This window comes from Lithobates pipiens, unplaced genomic scaffold (genome assembly GCF_037356315.1).
Source record: "Lithobates pipiens isolate NorthernLeopardFrog02 unplaced genomic scaffold, aLitPip1_a1.2 Scaffold_27, whole genome shotgun sequence".
Lineage (NCBI taxonomy): Eukaryota > Metazoa > Chordata > Amphibia > Anura > Ranidae > Lithobates > Lithobates pipiens.
This window is the reverse complement of record NW_027507788.1, coordinates 41,654,396-41,679,290: the sequence shown is the minus strand read 5'-3', so window position 1 is coordinate 41,679,290 and position 24,895 is coordinate 41,654,396. Positions and strand designations below refer to the sequence as shown.

Genomic DNA, 24,895 nt, shown 5'->3' with positions numbered 1-24,895 from the left:
TTAATCACATCTTCACAAGTAGAAGAAAACGCATTAAGGCCCCTTCTATCACCCAGGACCCTCAAACAGAGAAACTCTGGGAGAAGGTAGATGAGCTCCCTCAGGGGACCAGGAAGAGACTGATGACTCCTCTTCTGAGGAATCAAGTGGGGAAGGACCCTCTTCAGTCTCACAGGCTGAGAAATTGGTGGTGCATTCTCTTACTGAAATGGTCCGTTCCACGTTTAAGTTACCCGTAACTGAGTTAGTTGAAAAGCCCACTTCTGGTTTGGATTCACTGAAGCCTCCTCAAGCTGTGCATGCCTTTCCTGTTCATTCGTTGCTGGGAAAGCTTATTTATTCTGAGTGGGATCACCCAGATAAGCATTTTTTCCCGCCAGATTTGTGTCCCCTGATGTACTTCAAAGAAATGGATTTATACAGGTAAGCTGTTATAAAAATCCTATTATGAAGTTTGGAAGGGTGGTTGAGGGGACAAGTAAGCATATGAATATATTGCTGCTTTGTTAACCACTTATAAACCAAGTGGCAATAGGAGGTGGTTCAGCACTTAATTGTGCACTTTTAAAAACTGCCGTACAAAAGGTAAGCCAGCACCTGAGCAAAGGGTATTCCTGGTGATTTTTGCTGTGTGTGTGTGTGTGTGTGTGTGTGTGTGTTGTTTTTTTTTTTTTGCACGTATATCAAGCGTCATGATTTTTTTTTTGACTGGGCAAGACGAGGAGAGTATTTCTTCAGGCGTAAACATGCACATTTATTGGAATTCCTATTCAAGTCTGAGATCAAAAGTGCCTCAGTACAGTCAGAAAAAAAGGTTTCTTTACTTTTCATACACCAGGGGACACAGAGCCATGGTAGTTACCATGTGGGTTATAGACCACCTTCAGGTGATGGACATTGGCATGCCCGAAGACAAGAAGTGCACTCCCTATATAACCCCTCCCACTACTGGGAGTACCTCAGTTTTTTTGCCAGTGTCTAAGATCTGCTGTGCTGAGCTCTGCTGGGGCTAGCCATGCTGACCGTATCCATTCAAAGTGTCCTTTTTTGGGCCAAATTGAATGGTACCCGAGCCTCATATCCGAAGAAACAAGGTTTTGCCTGCGAATGCCTCTTTTTAGAGAGCAGGACCCTGGAATTGGTAGTGACGCCATAAAGTTTTTACTGGCAGGGTGCTGTTGCAGGTCCAGGATTATGGATTACCTCTAGGTTCCACTGCTCCTGAAGGTTTAACGGCTCACCGTGAAGAGTAAAGATTGGGTCTGTTGGTTTCCCACAGAAAACCCTGCGGCGGGAAGGTAAGTGGAGTTTTCTAAGAATTGTTTTTCAATCTTCTTCTGAATGTCTTAAGAAAAATAATGTTGTCATGCCTGTGTGTCACCACTGGGGACTGTATTGAGCACTTGCCGCCTCATGCTGGAAACAGCAATGTGTCAGGAGCTGAATAATTCCTCCTTTCCTCTGGGCAAAGCAGATCTGGTGAGCAAAAGAGGGGATTTGTCTCCCTGCCTCCCCCCCCCCCCCCCCATGGGGTAAAAGCATGTGGAGGAAGCTTTAAAAGCACACTGTGGTGCTGCTTTCGGAAGGACACAAGAGCAAAAGAGGTGGCATTTTTTTCAGGTTTGGTGATACAGGCATTTCCTTTTGACACATTGTTACTGCTTCAGGCTGGGCATTAATAGCAACAATATTTTGGTGGACTATAGCCTAGCAGTGTATGCATTCCTTCTGGTAGAGCCTCTGCTTTGTGCATCGGGCTATGAGTGGAAGGGGGACAAGGAACTCCTCCAAAGGGTTCTACAGGATCGATTGTTTTACAACAACCTAAATCCATGTCCAAGAAAATGTCATACTCCTCTGAGAGTGATGCGGACGGTCAGAGTGACCCGTCAGGGGAGACTGTTGTTGCAGCAGCGCTGGACACTTCAGCTCATATATATATATCTCACACAGGAGGTTTTTTCTTCTACCATTTCTAGTTTGGAACAGAAGATTGATGCTATGATCACTTTCCATAGCAGATCCCCATCCAGTGCTCAGGACCCTCATCCTGAGGTACAAGGGGCAGGGGATCAGGATGTTCTTCCAAAAGATCAGGAAGACTATATCTCCTCTTCCAAGGATCCTAATATAGAGGGTGTAGTCTCACAAGACAGTTTGTTGGTACACTCCCTTGCTAAATTGGTTCGCTCAACCTTTTTGCTGTCTGTAGCGCAGTCTATTGATGAGCCCACCTCTGGTTTGGGAATCGCTAAACCCTCCCCCATCTGGGGATGCTTTTCCTATCTATTCATGGCTAAAAAAAAAAGCTGATGTATTCTGAATGGGAACACCCGGATAAGCATTTTTTTCCTCCAAAAAAGTTTTCTACACTTTATCCTATGGAGGAGGAATTTTATAAGAAATGGGGGGGTTGCTGCAGTCTCTTTGGTAAATAAAAATCTCACTTGTCCGGTAGACAATGCACAGGATCCAACAGATAAAAAGTTGGAATTTATTTTTAAGAACAAATGTCTCTGGCAAGTTCAGTAGTGTAGCCGGTTCTTACGGCAATTGGTGTGTCTGTCCGTAAAGGACCAGCTTGTAGAGATACTTAATATTATTCCTGATTGGCAGGCCCAGCAATGGGCTGGCGTATCAGATGCACTGTTTTACGATGAATGCTATGAAGGCCCCTATTATTCAAGCCTCCTGGCTTATGCTAGGACTAGTGCATACACGCAGAGTCCTATGGCTGAAAAGTTGGTCAGCCGAAGCACCGTGTTAGACGTTCTTGGCCAGTTTCCCACTTCATGGTGAACGGTTATTTGGAGACAATTTAGATAAATATATCCAAAGCATTTCTAATGGGGAAAAGTTCTCTTACCAGTAAAAAAAAAGTTTAAGCATTTCTACCTTAAACGTGCATCTTCTCCAGTGCCAGGAGCATCTGACTCTAGGCAGTCTCGATGGCCTCTACTGTCAAGCTCAAGAGGAAGACCTCAGGGCCAAAAGAGGATTTGGGACAGAAAGCCCACAAAATACTAAAGCCTCCTTGTGAAGGGGTCGCTCGGGTGGGGGGTAGGCTTCTGCAATTTTCAAAGATCTGGCATGTAAGAACAGATGGGTGGCTTCCTCAATTTCTCTAGGTTACAAACTAGCATTTCGAGAATTCCCAGGGAGGTAAGACCCATTCTAGATCTCAAAGATCTGAACCAGCACTTAAATATCCAGTCCTTTCACATGGAGTCAATCCGATCGGTTGTCTCCATTTTGCAAGGAGGGGAATTTTTGGCATTGATCGATATCAAGTATGCGAGATTTCCTGCTCTTCAGAAAAGTCTATGCTTTGAGGTAGAAAATTGTAATTTTCAGTTTTGTGGCTCTGCCATTCGGTCTAGTCACTGCACCACGTGTGTTCACAAAGATCCTGGCACCCCCTTTAGTCAGGTTAAGGGCTCAGGGTATAACTGTCCTAGCCTATCTAGATGATCTGCTTTTAGTAGATCAATCAGTCTCCGGTCTAAACCAAAGTTTAATCTCAGCTGTAAGCTTCCTAAGCTGCATTCTCAACCTAGAAAAAATCCTCCTTAAAACCATCAATGTGATTACAGTACTTGGGGCTGATCATAGATACCGTTCAAAAGAAGGTATTCTTACCCCAGACAAGAGTCTGCTCCATAAAGGAACTGATTCAACTTGTCAAAACAAAGTGAAATCCTTCCATTCGGCCGTGCATGAAATTGTTAGGAAACATAGTGGCCTCTTTCGAGGCCGTCCCTTATGTGCAGTTTCATTTAAGACTGCTAAAAAAAAAAAAAAAAACACCATTCTGTCGGCCTGGAACAAAAAGGTCCACTCTTTGGGCTTTCCAATGCACTTATCCCCCGAGGTGCATCAGAGCCTCAATTGGTGGTTGATATCCAGCAACCTCCAAAAAGGAAAATCCTTTCTACCAGTATCCTGGAAAGTGGTAACAACGGATGCCAGCCTTCTAGGCTGGGGAGCAGTCCTGGAAGAAGCTTCTGTCCAGGGAAAGTGATCTAAGTCGGAAAGGACCTTGTCCATCAACATTCTAGAAATTCGGGCACTACGTCTGGCCCTAGAGTCCTGGATGCTCAGACTACGGAGTTGTTCAGTCTTTTAAAGAGCCATATTTGATCATTCATAAGGATAAGGTGGTATTGCGGCCTCATCCTAAATTCCTACCGAAGGTGGTGACAAGTTTTCATTTGAACTAGGATATTATTCTGCCTTCTTTTTTCCCAGAGCCTCGATCTAGGCAAGAGAAGGCGGTCAAGGTCTATTTAAAGGAAAGGCCAGAAGGTCTTAGAGGACAGGCGGCACCAAAATGTACTATTTCCAAATACATTTTTCAAGTGATTGTTTAAACTTACGGCCTAGGTCTAAAGAAGAAAATTCCTCCTTTTCATGTTAAAATGCACTCCACCAGGGCTGTTAGTGCCTCTTGGACAGTGCATCATCGGACCTCTATGGCTCAGATCTGCAAGGCCGCAACTTGGTCTTCAGTCCATACATTTACCAGATTCTATCAAAATACGGCAAGCTGTCCATTAATTCCTCTAGCCTTTTAATGCCCTACCTTTTTTTGTTGCTCCTCCCTCCCTTCAGTTGCCATTGCTATGGGACATCCCACATAGTAACTACTATGGCTCTGTGCCCCCTGATGTATGAAAAGAAAACAGGATATTTAAAACGGCTTAACGGTAAAATCCTTTTCTTTGAAGTACATCAGGGGACACGGGTCCCTCCCTTTTTGGTATACACGTATATTGCTTGGCTACAAAATTGAGGTACTCCCAGTAGTGGGAGGGGTCATATAGGGAGTGCACATCTTGTCTGGTGGCGTGCCAGTGTCCGTCCCCTGAAGGTGGCCTATAACCCACATAGTAACTACTATGGCTCTGTGTCCCCTGATGTACTTCAAAGAAAAGGATTTTTATAGGTAAGCTGTTTTAAAAATCCTATGTTATTTTTTTTTTTTTTTTTTTTTTAAGTATACAGTGTAGAGTGAGCGTAGAAATGTGAAGAATCGCAGTTCAAAAGAATACGATTCTGTATAGTAAGGTGTAGGAAAAAGAGAAGAAAAACCCTAATGTGTGAATAAGGATCCATAACATCAACAATGTGAAACCGGAAATGGCTAAAAAAAAAGTATAAACAATCCATCTGGTGACTGAAGTATTTAATTTTTTCATGCGTTTTGATTACATGTCTGTTGTGCTATTTTATCCAGATCCTAAATCTGACACAAGCTTTAAAGGATGAGAAGAGTCCTATTCAGTTGGTACAGATGCCAAAAGTCGTGGTGGAAAGAAGTCAAGGTGGAAGTCAGGGCAGGATTGTTCACCTGAGTAATGCTTTTACACAGACCTTCCACTGCAGGAAGCCATTCTTCTCTTCCTGGTAGCAAAACAAGAGAAGCTCGTGTCTTCAGTCTTAAGCTGCTGTTTTGCACAATTACTGCAATAGCTGAAAACTACTGTCAGTCCCTATTGGTTGCCAAAGGATGTACAATTTTTGAATGTAATTCAGTTTACGGTTAATTGTAGGATTAAAATCAGGGTTTCAGGTAGCACTGTTATTGACTTGAACTATATAATTCTTTTCAACATCAAAAAATCTTCTATAGGGTGGGAAAAGAGGACATTTCAGAAGGGATGAGTAGTGTATGCCTTTCACAGGGTTTCATATATGCTGGAATTGTGTGTCCTTGATTTCCAATTGCAGTTTTGATGTATACAAAATTGTAAAAAGAACATGTATATCACATTTATTATATTTTTATTTTCTTTCACTTATGAAATGCAATTTCTGCGTTTTCCAAAGTGCCATGTGCACTCTAGATAGGGGAATGAAATCTTTTCTTGGGTATGAAATATTTCTGAATGTTTTCTCTTTGGGATATTGGGACCAATTTATCTCTGTTTTTCTCTGTCATAATTCAAACCGGTACTTGCATTTCATCTAAGGGGTGTGAACACACACAAAAACACAATGGTTGGGGTTCATCTTTGCAGAAAATGCATTATACAGTCAAGGGTGCTTTGTCATTTTTAAAAACACTGTAGCTTTAAAATATGTACGGTAGATTACACTACTCTACTCGCACCATACCTGTAAGCCCATCGTGGTTTACCCACAGCCTGTGGCCGCTCCAACAGGGAGCTGCTGAATTTCCATCAGTGTATGACCTGAACGAAACAAACTTTGACTACACTGAGGCTTCCAGATAAAAAATAATAAAAAAAAAAAAATAATAAAAAGTTGCAGTTCCATCAAATCTCTTTGATGGCACAAGCTGGTCAACAGGCAGTGAAGTGTGACTCGTATAATGAACCTGGGACTCCATTTTGTAATCTGTTTACTGTGAATAATCCCATCTGTACTACCCCCCCAAATCCTGTCAGTGTTTACAAAGTTTCTAAATCATTACAGATTTTTTTTTTCTCTCTCTCTCCTGTAGACCTTTTGATTGTATACACTTAGTTTCTTACCATCAAAGCTGGACTTCAGGCAATATAAAAATGTATATCCGCATTTTATTCATGGATATATTCATTACAGCTGATCTCCACTTTTACTGTCACTTTAGACCAGGCTGGCTCAAACTAGCTATTGTTTACACCAGCCATTTTCAACCAGGGTTCCATGCAAGCTTAGTATTCCTTAAAAGGATGCTAGGGGTTCATTGAACTATGGCTGCTTGACCTCCATTCGATAGGACTTGCATAGAGCCAGTGGTCAATATCACTTGACAGGGCCATCTGCCTGAACCCGTTTTTAGTTGTCTGTATAGGGTGATGTTTTCCCCACTGGCCATCAATGTATGGGGCATTTTTTCACACTGACCTCTATTAAATAGATTTTTGCAAGGGTCCCTCTGGGGTATAAAGGTTATGAGAGGCTGTTCTACACGTAACAGGTGCACCTACTGTGTGGACTTTATCTTCAATTGGCTACATACAGTACACAGCACTGGCTGTGGGATGCGAACATCTGGCACAAAATTGAGTTACTTAGCTATTCAAAGGCAGGTTTGTAGTCTCTGAAAATGTATTTACTAGACCAGATTATATCCACTTGAAGATGTAGATCTGACAGTGAGGAAAAAAAACTTGAATGTTTTATTCCTAAACACTTTGTAAAAGCTGTGACTGATGTAAATAAGCCTTGTATCCATGCACACAGGCCAGGCAGATGCTTGAAATGTGTGGAAGTGGACTGCTGGCTTTCTTCTGGAATCAACAGGTGCCCAATCACAGCCACCGGACTGCAATCTGTTTACAGATCCTCCCTCTGGTAAATGAACCAAGAAGCCGTGTGTTTTACATCACTTCCTAGTTTAATGTGTCAGGTGACAAAAATTTTTTTTTTAAATGCCTTTCCTCCATCTCTGTAGTTGGCACTAAACTGATAAAATGTAAGAGCTGGTCAGGGGAGGACCCGACCAGTGTGCTGTATTGCTCAGGCATCAGGCTTGGGTTAGAGAATAAGACCATTCTCTATAGGTGTGTGTATATAAAGCTGTTTGCCTGAAGTTCAGCTTTCAAGAAAATCATGGGAGGTGCCATTTCTGACTTGTTTATAAAGATATAAGCTGTGGGGGTGTTACCTTAGCTGGTCATTGATCTGGCGCAAGCCTCTGACATCTCATATGTGTATACTTGTTCAAAATTATGACTTGGCAAGGATGAGTATGGCAGACATGAAGGCTTCACCATCAAAACAAGTTATTGAATGCTCCCATTATTCTTTCATGGCAACATTCTTTTAAACAAACTTTGCCTTATGTAAAAAAACAGTCTTGTGTAGGTACTGGCAGAAATATAGTGAATTTCCATTAAAGTGATGTGCATCAGCTTATTTTGGACACCATCTCAGCAAATTAAAACAAGGTTTAGGTGTTTTTAAAACAATTAGGACACCTGGGAAGAACTATTATAATGGGCATATTGCCTACCATTCTGCCACAAGTCTCTAACCGTTCCAATTTAGTATTAGATTATGTGGCCTGCAACCCTTTTGCCTTGTGGGTGCCAGCATCATTTGTGCGCTTTAAATTACAATTTGCCAACATTTGCGCTCAAGTACACAGGTGGCCGGCACACTTGAACCTCATTCCTGTGGTGGACAGGCAAGTTTCCTGCTGATCCTACAGCCTCCCTAATTGTTTAATGGGGGGGGGGTCTTAATTTTAAAGCCCCATGCTCACAGGGCGTTTTCTCAGCTCTCCTAAATGCCCTTCCTCCTGGCAGCAGCATTTTGGCAAAAAATAAAAATGCTTACCATTTGTAAATGCGCTTGGATGTTCATCTCATTGAAATTAACTCCTGCTCAGCGCTTGATGTGACTCTAGTGTGAATGCACATCAAGCGATTCCCTCCCCGTAAATGCCTATGGGCACATAGGATAAAAAGCCAGATGCCTCTAAAAGCTGGGTCATTATAAGGTAAGAGAACCTAATAGAATTTTTGTTTTTGTTGAATTGGAGTGCAACATTTCTTAGGAAGTGTGGCGGACTCCCCCTTGTCACTGTATGGAACAAGTCAGCATGGAGGGATTTCCCTTTGAAGTGTCATTTACACAATCATGTTATGAAGCATTGTGTGAAGGCAGCAGATTCATTGGAATGGGCTGCTAAACACACACCAAAAGGTGCTAGCACCATTTTTTTTTTTTTTTTTTTAATAGCACAGTAGTGTGTTGTAGTGACACGCACAATGAATGGCATTGGTATACACAACTGTGTATAATGTGCGTTGCTGCAGCACAATAGTGTGAATCGGGGGAGGCAATTTAGTAAAACTGGGCATAACCAGTCCGTTAGTAACTACAGCTTGTTCAACGAGGCTCCATTCACACATAGACAATTGGATCTTAATAGCACCCCAAGCACGGTTTGATCATTGTGCGAGGCTTGTCACCCAAAAGAAGTTCAGGAACTTCCTTTTGGGGCGGTGTGAGTTGCGTGACATTATCGCACCAGGTTTGGGCTGCCATTGAGAAATAATGGCATCACAATCACATCCTGCTGAGTTTCTGAAATCACAGGCAGAATTGCAGTGATTTTGCCTGCTATTCGAATCGCTTATGTGTGAACAGAGCCTTAAGCTTTCACAATAAAACCTGGAAGCTGATTGGTTACTATACACAGCTACGCCAGATTCTGTGTCCTCCAGTTTTAATAAATCTCCCCCTAAAGGTGTGCACTATGTCATGTTTAAACTTTTTATGTATAAAAATGCAATGTTCTGCCACTTTTACATGTTTAATGAAGTATTCTAATGAACGATCTGTATGGAAATATGGTTTTGTAAACTGATTCCTCCTTTCTAGCAAAGGGTTTACAATCTTCTGTAATAAATAAAATGTTAAAGAAAAAACAAGTTTCTATTTTTATTTCCTAATGTTTGTTGAAGCAGGAATAAACATTTATTCAGGCATCCTGCCTGGGAGCCTCTCTGGCTACTTTTTTAAAGAACAGGTACCCAGCATTCAAAGGATATGACGTAGCTTGCTTTTGCCTAGTATCTTTTAATGCATCCTGCACACTGATTGGTCAAAAGGCCTGATCGCTCTTTTCCAGCCCACTTACCAGTTTTACTGATTTTAGCTTCACCTTTTGGTTGCTTGATTCCTGTCAGTGCTAGGTGAATTGTGATGCTCACCAGACTCCTTAAGGGCTTATTCAGACATGTGTCAGTACCCTGTCTTTATGTGGCATCTATTCAGCATTTCAAAGATAATGCTCTGTAACCGCACTTTAACAGCATTTATAATGTAGTTGTGTTGGTGCAGCATTCTCCACACAAACATGCAAAAAAAAAATCTATTTTGTAAAATTGTGAACGGTTAACTTCAGTGCAGTGTGTGAAGCAAAACCAAAAAAATATAGTAGGTATGTTTTTGTTGAGTGCTGCACCAACCCAACTAGATTTTAACTGCTTTGCATTTGGAAATAAGTGTACAGCAGCTTCAACTTTATATTGCACATTATTTCTACAAGTGCCGAGCTTCATTGTATTATATTTAGCATTTATGGTTTGTTAGTAAAGCATTTATAAGGTGTTTACTAGGCACTGGGGGAGAGACCATGTAGGTTCCTGTATCCCAGAATGCACTGGGAAGAGCTTTTTCAATGCTTCATAAACACTGTAAGCACATTCATGAACATTGCATCGTCCTTCATAAGCAACCCAAATCAAAATAAAATACCCGTTCTAAAGTAGAGCAGCCCCACGTGCAGATAACAGATAGAAGTGGATGGTGCCATGCACAACTGCCACCCCCAATGTTATTTATATAAAGGCTGTCCCCAGCTTATATTTTCTATATAATATGCTAATATAACAGATGCAAACTATTTTACTATATGCTAATATAACAGATGCAAACTATTTTACTAAATAATATTACTGTTTATTTTCTGGCTCTTAGAGTCAATACTATAAAACATATGAACACATAATTTTAAACACAGTTCAGGACTCAAAGCTTTCCTCTGTTACATCTGGCGCTTGTGGAGAAGCATCTTTCATGTCATATATGGAATGATTTAATTCTCCCTCTTCCTCAGTGATATCCTGAGCATGAGATTGCTCCTCCACATCCTCCTCTTCAGCTTCTCCATCATCTTCCACATCCATCTCAAAAACTCGCACATGGCGCAGGTTGGAACTTAGCTAAAAAAAAAAAAACATAGGATTCAATAAGATCTCTTAAATTACTGTTTTTTTTTTTGTTTGTTTTTTCTCAAATATCTGAAATTTAAGCACAAGTCAGAATATAGAAGAAAAAAAATAATTCAGCCAAGCAGAAAAGGAAAGATTACCGTATTTGCCGGCGTATAAGACGACTGGGCGTATAAGACGACCCCCTATTTTTCCAGTGCAAACTTAGGTTTTGGGCTATACTGACCATAGAAGACTAGCCCCCTTCGGAGGCAACACCATTTAAAAAAAAACCATCAGAAACGTAAAAAAAAAAACACATCAGACTTAACATCAGAAAAAACTTGTGAACTACAAGTCCCAGAGATCCCACAATTGTCAGGCAGCAACAATGAATCCTCTCCTCCAAAGCACCATAAATCATACCTGTATTTTTGGGAAGATCTGGAGCTGGATGTGCAGTATAGGATGCCTTGTTTATATGTAGAGCGCCAGGTACAAAGTAAATGATGCTGTGTTAGTGCAGTAGGAACACTGCAGAATACAGTGTACATACAATGTGCACCACTAAGCCAATCATGGCAGGCAATGTATTTTACTAATCTGTTGATGGATACAAAGCCTGCTCGGATTGGCAGAGGCTGTGACATCATCAGCCCGCGCCGCTCTGACTCATTGTACTGTATCCTGCTCGGATTGGCAGAGGTTGTTACTCCAATCCGAGCAGGCTTAGCAAGGCTCTGTATTCATCAACAGAGTGCACCGGCCGCCGGGATTGGCTGAGCGGTGCATACTGTATGTATACAGTATTAACGAGCACCCAGCGGGCTGAAATCCATTGCGGCCACTTCATACCCGGCGTATAAGACGACCCCCACTTTTTGGCTGTGTAATTTAGGTGTAAAAGGTCGTCTTATACGCCGGAAAATACGGTACTTTTTTTTCCCCCCAGGTAGATTGAACAAACAGAAGTGGTGTGAAAATGGTCATTACCTTCACAGATCTGATCTGCAGTACCTATGGAACTGGGAGAGCTGAGTCAGGAGAGGGGAAGTATTGAAGAGGTTACAGCCTCTATGCAAAGGTACCGGTTAGATGGGATAGCGGAAGGAATGGCATGATCAATGTAAGATGGGTTAGTACAGAGGTTTGGTGTTTAAAAGTATTACAAAGTAGACCTTTGTATCCTTAGAGGGGAGGAATTTACCACAAGCAAGTTCGTTCGTACTATATATAGATGAAAAGTTGACACTTCCATACTGGATGTGCTTTGGTCTAGAGCTGCAACTAACGATTAATTTGGCTGTCGACTAATCTATCGATTATTTCTTCGATTAGTCAACGACTATCCGATTATTATATTTATTTTTATTTTTTAATGAATCTAGTGGTTTTTTTTTGATTAGCTAATTAATCCTTTGGATAACCTTGAGAGTATTGCAGGGCAGAGTATTGGCGGGCATGGCAGGGCAGAGTATTGGCGGGCATGGCAGGGAAGAGTATTGGCGGGCAGAGTATTGGCGGGCCTGGCAGGGAAGAGTAGTGCCGGGCAGGGCAGAGTATTGGCGGGCATTGCAGGGCAGAGTATTGGCGGGCATTGCAGGGCAGAGTATTGCATTGGCAGGGTATGGAGGGATGGCTGCATCCATCCGACCTCTACCCTCCACTGCACAAATCAGTACAGAGAGGGGAGAGAGAAACCGGCGTCATGTCATGACGCCGGTTTGTTTACAAGTGATCGCTCCATCGGAGCGATCACATTGTAAACGCCTGGGTGTAGAAAGATGGCCGCCGCTTCGGAGCTAGGCCGAAGCCGCGGCCTCTCCTAAGGCCGAGACCGCGGAGCGCTCCGCGGATCGCGGCATGTGCGCACGGATCGGTGACGATCCGTTGCACCCCTAGGGACGGCGGCACGGAGGGGGAGAAGAGAGGGGGATGGCGGCACGGAGGGGAGCAGTAAATGCTAAGCACTGCCCCCACTGTGACGCATCGACGCCTTGCACGCACGTCGACGTATTTTCTTAGTCGACGTAGTCGATTACGTCGACGCGTCGTGGCAGCTCTACTTTGGTCAATTTCTGATCACAATGGAGCTGCATTTTAAACAGTCCAGCCAAATGTACAGATATGTGTTGTCACAATGCAGTTTTCAAAACTCATCCCAATTACAGCTTTGTTTACTTCAGACAGCAGAAGGATAGGGACAATAACTATGCAAGCATCTTTTTATTTGCTTATGAGGATCAATCTGCATTAATAATTATCATTATTTAGACAGTTTCTCACAATCCAGCAGGGAGTGCTGTATTCTGGCAGTCCCCAGGTTACAAACAAGATTCTGTAGAATCTGGTTTGTTAATAAACACACAACAGAAAAATCTGTCAGTACAACAATCATGCTATGCTGCATATACACACTGCAACTTAAGGGGTTAATCCTCTGTATTGTGTAAAAAGGTTTGATCCTGTATGCAGGGCCAGGCCACATAAGACCATCAGAGTGAGCCCCCCCCCCCCCCCCCCCCCCCCGCACATGCTCAGTTTGGTCTCTTGCTGCAGTGCAGAGAATATTTCCTTGTTGACAGATCAATACCTCCCTCCTCCATGCCCAGTAACTAAAAAAAAAACACAGTGCGTGGGATGTCACATCTTGATTGATGGAAGATCCGCCTCCTATGCATAGGGACACAGGCTATAGTGGAAATCCTCTACTTCCTGAAAACTCAGCACTCTAGCAGACCCTGCAGTTTATCATATGGCTGTGGTATACAGATCAGCCAAAAGGGTACATAGTGACAGTATTTTAATGTAAAAAGATGATTTATAATCTGTGGGCACTGTGAGAGGGCAGATGAACTATATTGAGATCATTGGGTTTAGTAAAACTTTAGGTTTAATTTGTATGTAAGTTTGAACAAGTATATTTTTTATAAGTGCAACTCCAGCCCAAAAAGAAATGTAACTTTTTTTTATTTTTATAGATTGCATAGGGAAGGGTTATCACCCCATGTAACATTTGTTTTAGGCTTCATGCACACGAGACACAGATGCAAACTCTGATGGACGCATGTTTTTAAAAGCTGAAACCAGCGTTTAGAAACGCCCGTTTTACAGCGATTTTGTGGTGTTTTACTGCGTTTGCGTCTAGAAGCGTTTAGTTAAGCTAACATCATAGACCCTCCCCAGCTCAAAAAACAGTATTAACTATTTCAGCAATTTTGTGAGACCAGAGTAAGTAGCAGCAGTGTACTTGTATTTAGCGTGTCACTTGCCACTTCACCTGCCACAAGTTGTGGCTTATTCACTTGCCACGTCACCTGCCACAAGTTGTGGATTGTCCATTTGCCACGTCACCTGCCACACGTGGATTGTCCACTTGCCACGTCACCTGCCACAAGTTGTGGATTGTCCACTTGCCACGTCACTTGCCACAAGTTGTGGCTTGTTCACTTGCCATGTCACTTGCCACATCACCTGCCACAAGTTGTGAATTGTCCACTTGCCACGTCGCCTGCCACAAGTTGTGGATTGTCCATTTGCCACGTCACCTGCAACACGTGGATTGTCCACTTGCCACAAGTTGTGGATTGTCCACTTGCCACGTCGCCTGCCACAAGTTGTGGATTGTCCATTTGCCACGTCACCTGCAACACGTGGATTGTCCACTTGCCACAAGTTGTGGATTGTCCACTTGCCATATCACTTGCCACTTCACCTGCCACAAGTTGTGGATTGTCCACCTGCCGCGTCACTTGCCACAAGTTGTGGATTGTCCATTTGCCACGTCACCTGCCACACGTGGATTGTCTACTTGCCACAAGTTGTGGATTGTCCACTTGCCATGTCACTTGCCACAAGTTGTGGATTGTCCACCTGCCACGTCGCCTGCCACAAGTTGTGGATTGTCCACTTGCCACAAGTTGTGGATTGTCCATTTGCCACGTCACCTGCAACACGTGGATTGTCCACTTGCCACAAGTTGTGGATTGTCCACTTGCCATGTCACTTGCCACAAGTTGTGGATTGTCCACTTGCCATGTCACTTGCCACAAGTTGTGGATTGTCCACCTGCCACGTCACTTGCCACGTCGCCTGCCACAAGTTGTGGATTGTCCACTTGCCACAAGTTGTGGATTGTCCACTTGCCATATCACTTGCCACTTCACCTGCCACAAGTTGTGGATTGTCCACCTGCCGCGTCACTTGCCACAAGTTGTGGATTGTCCACTTGCCACAAGTTGTGGATTGTCCACTTGCCACAAGTTGTGGATTGTCCACTTGCCACAAGTTGTGGATTGTCCACTTGCCACAAGTTGTGGATTGTCCACTTGCCACAAGTTGTGGATTGTCCACTTGCCACAAGTTGTGGATTGTCCACTTGCCACAAGTTGTTTATTGTCCACTTGCCACAAGTTGTGGATTGTCCACTTGCCACAAGTTGTGGCTTCTCCACTTGCCACGTCACCTGCCACAAGTTGTGGATTGTCCACTTGCCACGTCACCTGCCACAAGTTGTGGATTGTCCACTTGCCACGTCACCTGCCACAAGTTGTGGATTGTCCACTTGCCACGTCACCTGCCACAAGTTGTGGATTGTCCACTTGCCACAAGTTGTGGATTGTCCACTTGCCACGTCACCTGCCACAAGTTGTTGATTGTCCACTTGCCACGTCACTTGCCACCTGCCACAAGTTGTGGATTGTCCACTTGCCACGTCACCTGCCACAAGTTGTTGATTGTCCACTTGCCACGTCACTTGCCACCTGCCACAAGTTGTGGATTGTCCACTTGCCCCGTCACTTGCCAAGTTGTGGATTGTCCACATGCCACCTGCCATGTCACTAGCCACAAGTTGTTGATTGTCCACTTGCCACGTCACCTGCCACAAGTTGTGGATTGTCCACTTGTCACCTGCCACAAGTTGTGGATTGTCCACTTGCCACCTGCCACGTCACTAGCCACAAGTTGTGGATTGTCCACTTGCCACGTCACCTGCCACAAGTTGTGGATTGTCCACTTGCCACCTGCCATGTCACTAGCCACAAGTTGTTGATTGTCCACTTGCCACGTCACTAGGCACAAGTTGTGGATTGTCCACTTGCCACAAGTTGTGGATTGTCCACTTGCCCCATCACTTGCCAAGTTGTGGATTGTCCACTTGCCCCATCACTTGCCATAAGTTGTGGATTGTCCACTTGCCACGTCACTTGCCACCTGCCACAAGTTGTGGATTGTCCACTTGCCCCATCACTTGCCAAGTTGTGGATTGTCCACTTGCCACCTGCCATGTCACTAGCCACAAGTTGTTGATTGTCCACTTGCCACAAGTTGTGGATTGTCCACCTGCCATGTCACTTGCCCCCTGCCACAAGTTGTGGATTGTCCACTTGCCACAAGTTGTGGATTGTCCACCTGCAATTGCTTAAAATATTTTTTTTTAATGGTTTTTCATCATTTGAGATTTTTAGTGTAAAAAAAAAAATAGGTCACCTTTAAAAGCGCTTATAAACTAAAACGCTGCAAACCGTGGTAGCGGCGTTTTGCATCTGAAACATGGAAACATTTACGTCTGAACCCATTTTTTTTTGTTTCTGGAAAAACTAGGTTAAACGCAACTGCATAAAAATGGCAAAAAACTAGACTGTGTACAGGGACACATAGGATAACATTGAATGAGTTCAGGGGCAGTTGAAAAGTGTCCAACTGCCTCTGAATACGCGTTTAACAGCATCTCGTGTGCATGAAGCTTTACGGTCTGTGCCCCTGTTCAGAAGATTTCACCTCATTTTCTGCCCCAATGACAATTAGATTTTGCAAAAGTTGGGTTGTTGTGCCCCATAATAACCCTTCCCGGAGTGAATTTCTCTTCGGGGGGTAGATGTCCTCTCACTTCCTGTTGTCTCAGTTTGTAACCCGGGGACTGCCTTTATATTAAAGTCTAAGCTATCTGGGTTATTCTCCTTTATTTAGTTGCTGAAAACACTTACCACACAAGCCACTTTGCGTATACCATTCACAGACACATACTGAGCTTTCATGTTTTCCAGCAGTCTCCACTGACTCTCCAGAAAGAAGGTGTGGGTAGGTATGTCAGCATGCTGCTCCTCTAGTCTGTATAAATGTCACAGAAATAAAGTTGCATGATTAGTGAAAGTACACGGAATCAGAGTGATTATTATTGGCTCAGACATGATTGCAATAAATGACAGTCAATCTTTTTATACATTATTTCAATCCATTTTTATTAGGGCAGTTTGAACAGATGCAATGGAGAGAAGAAAAACGCAACATTGTGACACAAAGAAAATAATGTGGGTCATACACAACATGAGATGTTATTCCTAAGGCCCCTTTCACATGATCAGCCCGCAAAGATCCACCTGTCCGTTTTTCAGGAAGACCTCAGCGGGCCACCTATTGACTTGTATAGGGAGGCAGATCTCAGCAGACGTGTCCGTTGACAACCGGCTGCCATTCGATCCGTCAAGATCCGCTGAAAACAGACGGATGGCGATGAGTTTGCCATCCATCGATCGGATGAAAACAGACATGCTGCGTTTTCTCAAACCCTCTTCCCATAGAGTGCAGGAGGGCTCTGACATGTCCCTCCCTGCCCTGGACCCGTCGTTGACCTGCTCAGTGGGAATCAGCGGAGTGACACCCCCGGTGAGCGGATCCGCTAAGGATTAAAGTGGAAGTAAACCCATCGATTTAAAAAAAAAAAAAAGGCATTCTGGGAATGCACATTGGTTGTGCCCTCAGCCAAACTATCAAACTATCCAATGGCTGGTGTCATAACGAATCACATGTGCAGCACCATAGCAGTTGAAGATTAAACAGAGGCAAAGATGGCAGCTTCCTTGGCTGAAAACGATAGGGGAGTTTACTTCCACTTTAAGGGTCCCAGGAAGCTACATGTGTGTTTTTCTGTGGTTGACCCTACTGAATATTTGTCTTTGTACAATCTATGTGCAGCTGCTGGCACAAGTCATATGCCCGATTCTTATACACTCGCAGGTCACTTTATTAGGTACACCTGTTCAATTGTTTGCTAATCAGCCAATCACATGGCAGCAACTCAATGCATTTAGGCATCCTGACATGGTGAAGACGACTTGCTGAAGATCAAACCGAGCATCAGGAGATTTAAGTGACTTTGAACGTGGCATGGTTGTTGGTGCCACATAGGCTGGTCTGAGTATTTCAAAAACTGCTGATATACTGGGATTTTTATGCACAACCATCTCTAGGGTTTACATAGAATTTCCAGTGTCAGAGGAGAATGGGCAGACTGGTTCTGGATGATAGAAAGGCAACAGTAACAAAAAAAACAAACCAAAAAAAAAAAACCACTCATTACAACCAAGGTATGTAGAATACCATCTCTGAACACACAACACATATCGAACCTTGAAGCAGATGGGCTAAAGTAGCAGAAGATGACAACGGGTGCCACTCCTGTCAGCTAACAGGAAATTAAGGCTACAATTTACCAAAATTTGACAATAGAAGACTGTAAAAACGCCTGGTTTTAGGAGTTGTGATTTCAGCTGGGACATTCAGATGGTGGATCAGAATTTGGTGTAAACAATATGAAAGCATGGATCCATCCTGCTTTGGGCTCATGCACAGGGTGTGGGCGGGGCAAACCTATATGCGGTAGCACTTTTGCTCGCAGGCTTGCGGTTCCAGGGACGCTTTTGTCCTTTAGAAGTCGGACTGGGGATGCTTACCCGAAGCCCTGGGCGGACGAAAATGCCATTTGTGAGCGGAAAAAAGAGGGCCCTTGCTTACTGCGTGGCTCCTTAGCCTTTCTGGCCTGTGGGAGGAGCGTACTCTTACCACCTGTGGCATTTTTAATAATTTCATCTAATGAGGCTCCAAAGAGCCGTTCACCCAGGAAGGGTAAATCCGTCAGGGCTTTCTTAGATGCCTGGTCAGCCGACCAGCATTTTAGCCAAATCAGGCACCTCAGCACCACTGCTGACGTTGAAGCCCTGAATAACAGAGGAAGGGTATCCAGGGCTGCATCACAAATGTACTTAAAGCGGGGTTCCACCCTAAAGTGGAACTTCCGCTCATCGGAACCCTCCCCCCCTCCGGTGTCACAGTTGGCACCTTTCAGGGGGGAGGGGGTGCAGATACCTGTCTAAGACAGGTATTTGCACCCACTTCCAGGCATAGACTCCCACAGGAGTCTATGCTGTTTCCTGTCCCGGCTCGCTGTCTGCTGGGAAACACACGGGTCCCAGAGACCAGTGCGGACCATTCGTATTCCGCCGCGCGACTCGCGCATGCGTAGTAGGGAACCGGGAAGTGAAGCAGCAATGCTTAACCTCCTGATTCCCTCACGGAGAATGGCGGCGGCAGCAGCCGAGAGCCGAGCGATCGATCGGTCTCGGCTGCCGACATCGCTGGACCCTGGGACAGGTGAGTGTCCATTTATTAAAAGTCAGCAGCTGTAGTATTTATAACTGCTGGCTTTTAATATTTTTGTTTCCAGTGGAATCCCTCTTTAAGGCCTTGCACTAACTGGTCTGCTAGTTCCACGCAGACAGGGGAAGCCTGTTGCTCCCTCAATTCGCGGTGCAAAAGTTTTGCCCACTCAGTAAGTGCGGATGCCAGTACTGGTCGCATTACTGACCCCACAACCGTAAACAAGGAACGAGCCACAGCCTCGGCCTTCCTGTCCGTAGGGTCCTTAAAAGCAGGAGTCCCCTCTACCGGGATCGTGGTTACCTTGTTTAACCTGGATATTGGGGGGTCCACTACCGGAGGAGCCGACCACTTTTTGAGAAGGCTTTCATCAAAGGGGTAATGCACTGCCATGTACTTTGGGACCGAAAAGGTCCGTTGCGGTCGACCCCATTCCTTGTATATGAACTTATCAAAATAAGTCAGATACAATAACACCTTAAGTGTATGGGCTGGCTTACGGGACCCAAAAGGGACCGCTATATCAGCAGAGGGATCTGCTGGCTTCTGAACTTCAGGGTATCACGCACAGCTGTGATCAGAGCTTCAACAAGCGCTTTGTCGCGCACGGACCCGGAGACTCATCCTCACTGTCCAATTGGTCCTGGTCAGCGTCGTCTGAAATGACAGAACAGGGGTCACCAGCCTCAGCAGGGCCCAAGTCTGCATCAGAGCTCTCCCCAGAGGACGGGGGGCAGGGGCCGTTTTTTACCACCTTTGCACCCACGCACCGCCTCCATCTTGGCAACAAACTAATTAAGCACCGCAGATAAAGCATCCAGAGACACTGCACTGTCTGCAGGTGAACCGGTTGCAATTGCCTGGATTTCCGGGGGAAGAAACACCAGTTTCTGAAGCCATGCTGACCCTACCCTATCTGCCACCTGTTGGGGACTTAGGAGGGTGGACCATCACTGTCCTAACTGCTGCTGGCTGAGGGGGGCAGGACTTCCCCCAAGACTCACCACCCTGACCGAGTTCTGCGCCGTCCAGCTAGGTGTGCCTGTGTCCTGTGTCAGCTCCCAGATGCATAGGAGATCAAACGCATTGTGCTGAGCTGTTCTGAATAGCGCTGAAGCTGAAAAATGGACTACAAGAAAATGGAGACAGAGCATGCTGCTTCCTGGTCACACCAAACATGGCCGCTGAGCACTGTATGCAATGAAGACAGTGAAAAACAGGCAGAGAAATGGTGGTAAAACAGCGCTACAGCCATCAGTAGACACAGCCTCCAGACACCTCAGGGGAGAGACCTACACACATCCAGGGCACAGCTATCCAGCGCAGTCCCCCCCAGGTGAGAGCCCCCCCAGGGCGCCCCTGTCTATGGCACACACACCGCTCAGTGGCCCATGCAGCATCCCCCACGGGAGGGGGAGATGGGGACAGGGAGAGAAGAGAGGGAGGTGAGGGAACCCTGAATCGACCTCCCAGGGAATGCCCAGCTGCTCAGCCCCACTGAGGCAGGGAGAGCTGTACTTACCAGTCCCGAAGAGCTGGGAGACATTCTATCACAGACCCACTCGTCGATCAGTACGGGGTGGCTGCTGGCCCGGTACACTGTGACGCAGGCATCAGTAGCCTGGTCATATGTGTGCCCTGGGGCATTACACCCACCGCCCCTGGAGCTGGGGGCATGTCCTGGCCAACCCAGCGCGGAGCTCTGGTCTGCACACGCTCGCTGGCCAGGCTGGGGAGACTAAAAGGATAAGGGTATCCAGCCTATCACCCAGCCGGCTGTTGATAGAAGATCACAGGATCTTTAAAGTACCATCCTGTGATGGTGTATGTAGCTTTCTGGTATGGATCTTGGGGAGTACCCCACGGCATTTAAAAAAAAAAATTTTTCCATTGACTTGGGGTTCCTCTTCAAGACACTTAGCACACAAGTCACACTGCAAGTCGGATCATTATGATGCGACTTCTATTAAAATCAGCACTCGGTACTCCCTCCACCCCAAAGTACCTTGTCCCCATGTTTACTTTGTCAAAAACCTGTGTAATGTTTTTGAGACACTTTTTTGGGGGGTAAATGGGTAGGGGTATGATGTACCAATGCTCATTCACATAGGGTGGGGAGGCCCCCTTGTTAAAGGGGGCTTCCAGATTCCGGTGGGCCCCCCCCCCCCCACAGACCTCCCGGGCAGCATGCTCGGATAAGGGTCTGGTATGGATCTTGGGGGGACCCCCACGCTGGTTTTTTTTCCCCATTTTGCCGTGGGGTTACTCTTCAAGATCCTTAGCGCACTGGAAGTCAGATCAGACATCTATTCAAATCAATTGGCTCTCATGGGGAACCATTGATTTTTGACGTGAAAAAAAAAAAAAAACACTTGAAGCGGCTTAACAGCGTTTTTACAGCTCAACAGCTTCTGCTCCTGAACAGACAGGCTGTCGTTTGTTTCTAATGCCCCTAAACACTTATGCCAGTTTATGTGTGCATGGATACATAGGCTAACATGAAGGGGCGTTTAGAAGCAGTTAAGAAAAACATCAGACACCCCTAACAGCAGCTGTAAAAATATCCTATGTGCATTAGCCCTAAATATCAACAGTTCAGGCTGGTGGTGGTGTAATGGTGTATGGGATATTTTCTTCGCACGCTTTGGGCCCCTTAGTACCAACTGAGTATTGTTTAAATGTCACAGCCTACCTGAGTATTTTTGCTGACCATGTCCATCTCTTTATCACTACAACGTGCACATATTCTGATGGCTACTTCCAGCAGGATAATGCACCATGTCCCAAAGCTCAATCTGGTTCACCGATCATGACATTTGCTCACTGTACTCCAATGGCCTCCATAGTCACCAGATCTCAATCCAATAGAGCTCCTTTGAGGTGTGGTGGAATGGCAGATTCGCTTAATGATGTACAGCCGACAAATCTGCAGCAACTCATGATGCTATCATGTAAATATGGACCGACATCCAAGGAATGTTTCCAACACCTTGTGCAATCTATGCCACAAAGAATTAAGGCAGTTCTGAAGGTAAAAGGGGTCCCGGTATTAGCAAGGTGTACCTAATAAAGTGGCGGGTGAGTACATTTCAGGTGCTCCAGGAGTATAAGAAAATACAAAATACAAATTTTGACATTTCTGTAAATTACAGTGGATATATAAAGTCTACACACCCCTGTTAAAATGTCAGGTTTCTGTGATATAAAAAAAATGAGGTAAGGATAAATAATTTCAGAACTTTTTTCACCTTTAATGTGACCTATAAACTGTACAACTCAGTTGAAAAACAAACTGAAATCTTTTAGGTAAAGGAAAGTAAAAGTAAAAAACGAAAATAATACGGTTGCATAAGTGTTCACACCCTTAACCACTTCCATACCGCGCAAATGTCAGCACTCCTGCATGTAAAAAAATTTTTTTTGCTATAAAATTATTCAGAACCCCCAAACATATATATAATAGGTTTTTGTATCCATCGTAAAATCCTTTTCTCTGAAGTTCATTGACGGACACGTTCACCTTGACCTTAGGGTTATATTGCCCCTTTAGGAGAGGACTAGGCAGGAAGTGTTAAAAACAGCAACACTTGCACAGTATCGCCCAGGGGGCGATCCTACTGGCTGTAACCCCTCACACTGCATCCAGCAGCTCAGTTCATCAAAAGTAATACAAACATAAATAGGAGGGGTGGGTGCTGTGTCCGTCAATGAACTTCAGAGAAAGGGATTTTACGGTGTCAAAGAAACGAGGGGTGGGAACAGCAAACAACAATAACTCCACCCATAACAACCAGAGCTCCTCAACAGAGGAGTTGCAACCTTAAAGCGGAGGTCCACCCTAAAATGGACCTTCCGCTCATCGGATTCCTCCCCCCCTCCGGCGCCACAATTGGCACCTTTCAGGGGGAGGGGGGTGCAGTTACCTGGATAATCCAGGTAACTGCACCCACTTCCGGGCTAGCTCTCTGCGGAAAGGGGCGTACATTACGCCCCTTTCCGCAAGTGCCCGCCCCCTTCCGCAAGTGCCCCGCTGCCTGCTGGGAAACACACAGATCCCAGAGGCAGCGGGGACTGTCCTCATTGCGCAGCGCGGCTCGCGCATGCGCAGTAGGGAACCGGGAAATGAAGCCGAAAGGCTCCATTTCCTGATTCCCATACCCAAGATGCGGGCGCCAGCACTCGAGTGTCGATCTAGAGATCGGCTTCGGGTGCCGACATCGCGGATGCGCTGGACAGGTAAGTGTCACTATTTTAAAAGTCAGCAGCTGCAGTATTTGTAGCTGCTGACTTTAAAAAAAAAAAAAAAACGCGGAGTCCCGGCGGACTCCCGCTTTAAACATCCGCCTGCAAAACCTTGCGGCTGAAGCAAGCATCCGAAGATGCGTTCACATCAACCTTGTAAAATTTTGTAAAAGGGTGAACGGACAACCAGGTCGCTGCCTTACACACCTGGGAAATGGACAATTGATGTTGAAAAGCTCAAGGGGCACCAATTACCCAGGTAGCATGTGCCATGACAGGAAAGGGGGGCGCCCGTCCCCTTATGGCATAAGCCTGAACTACAATCTGTCTGATCCACTGAGAAATGGTGGCCAATGAGACCGATAGTCCCTTCTTCGGACAAGCAACCGACACAAACAGCGAGTCCCACCTCCGAAAAAGAGCCGTAGCAGACAGATACAACAGCAGAGCCCGGACCACGTCCAAGGAATGCAAAGCCACCTCTTTGGGGTGTGACGGCCGAGGACATAAGGACGGAAGCACAATGTCCTCATTTAAATGAAAGGCTGAAACAACCTTTGGAAGAAACAAAGGCTGCGGACACAGCATTGCCTTATCCTTGTGGAGGATCAAGTAGGGAGACTTACAAGACAAGGCCGCCAACTCAGAAACCTTCCTGGCAGATGTAATGGCCACTAGAAAGACTACTTTTTGAGAGAGTGTCAATAAGGGAATCTCCCTAATGTTTTCAAACAGCGGTTTATGAAGCACCGAGAGCACCAGATTCAAATCCCATGGAGGTGGCGTGGCCCAACCGGAGGGGCCACATGTCGAACCCCCTGAACAAATGTACTCACCAATGAATGAGTTGCCAAGGGACGCTGAAAAAAGACAGACAAAGCTGTTATCTGCCCCTTAATGGTGCTTAATGCAAGTTTCTGATCCACTCCTCGCTGCAAAAACAGCAGGATCCTGGAAACTGAATATGTACGTGGACGCCACCCCATCTCCTCACACATGGAGATGTAGGCCTTCCACATACAATGATAAATCTTCAGAGAAGATGACTTCTGTGACCTCAACATAGTGGATATTACCGAATCTGGTCCCTTAGCACCTGGCTTTCAACAGCCATGCCGTTAAAGCCAGTGACTGTAAAGCAGGATGAAGTATTGGACCTTGCGACAGAAGGTCCTCTCGCAACGGCAGTCACCAAGGAACATTCACCATCATTCCTACTATGTCGGCGTACCACGGACGCTGAGGCCAATCTGGGGCAATCCGAATTACCGGAATCCCCTCGGCCTCCACTCTGCGAAGCAGATGTGGTAGAAGTTTGAGTGGGGGAAAAGCATAAATCAGTCGATAATACCCAGCTTGAAGAGTCTGCAGCTTGTCCGAAGGAAGAAAGACTCTCGCCTCCGAGGAGTCCAGAAGCAGGCCCAGGTACTCCAAGCGTCGAGTGAGCACCAACACCGACTTCTGTAGGTTCAGTACCAAACCAAACTCCTGAAGAGTTTGCATGGTGATTGCCACATCCTCCCTTAATTCTGAGGTGGAAGCTG

The 24,895-nt window shown here is 45.3% G+C and overlaps 2 protein-coding genes across 4 annotated transcripts in view; one reads left to right on the top strand and one right to left on the bottom strand.

The window, feature by feature from the left end:
* The window catches only part of PI4K2B (phosphatidylinositol 4-kinase type 2 beta), a 146,857-nt gene extending 141,273 nt beyond the window's left edge, over positions 1 to 5,584 (top strand). Inside the window, exon 10 of the mRNA XM_077456877.1 lies at positions 5,237 to 5,584. Coding sequence (XP_077313003.1) covers positions 5,237 to 5,410 — 174 coding nt within the window. The 3' untranslated portion in view covers positions 5,411 to 5,584. The remainder of the gene's footprint in view (positions 1 to 5,236) is intronic.
* Positions 5,585 to 10,400: 4,816 nt separating this feature from the next.
* Positions 10,401 to 24,895, bottom strand: part of ANAPC4 (anaphase promoting complex subunit 4) — a 131,607-nt gene continuing 117,112 nt past the window's right edge. For all 3 annotated transcript variants that reach the window (XM_077456874.1, XM_077456875.1, XM_077456876.1), the window contains exons 28-29: positions 16,661 to 16,784; positions 10,401 to 10,685 (exon numbers count right to left, since the gene is read on the bottom strand). In XM_077456874.1, the coding sequence (XP_077313000.1) occupies positions 10,485 to 10,685; positions 16,661 to 16,784 (325 nt within the window). In that variant the 3' untranslated portion in view covers positions 10,401 to 10,484. The remainder of the gene's footprint in view (positions 10,686 to 16,660; positions 16,785 to 24,895) is intronic.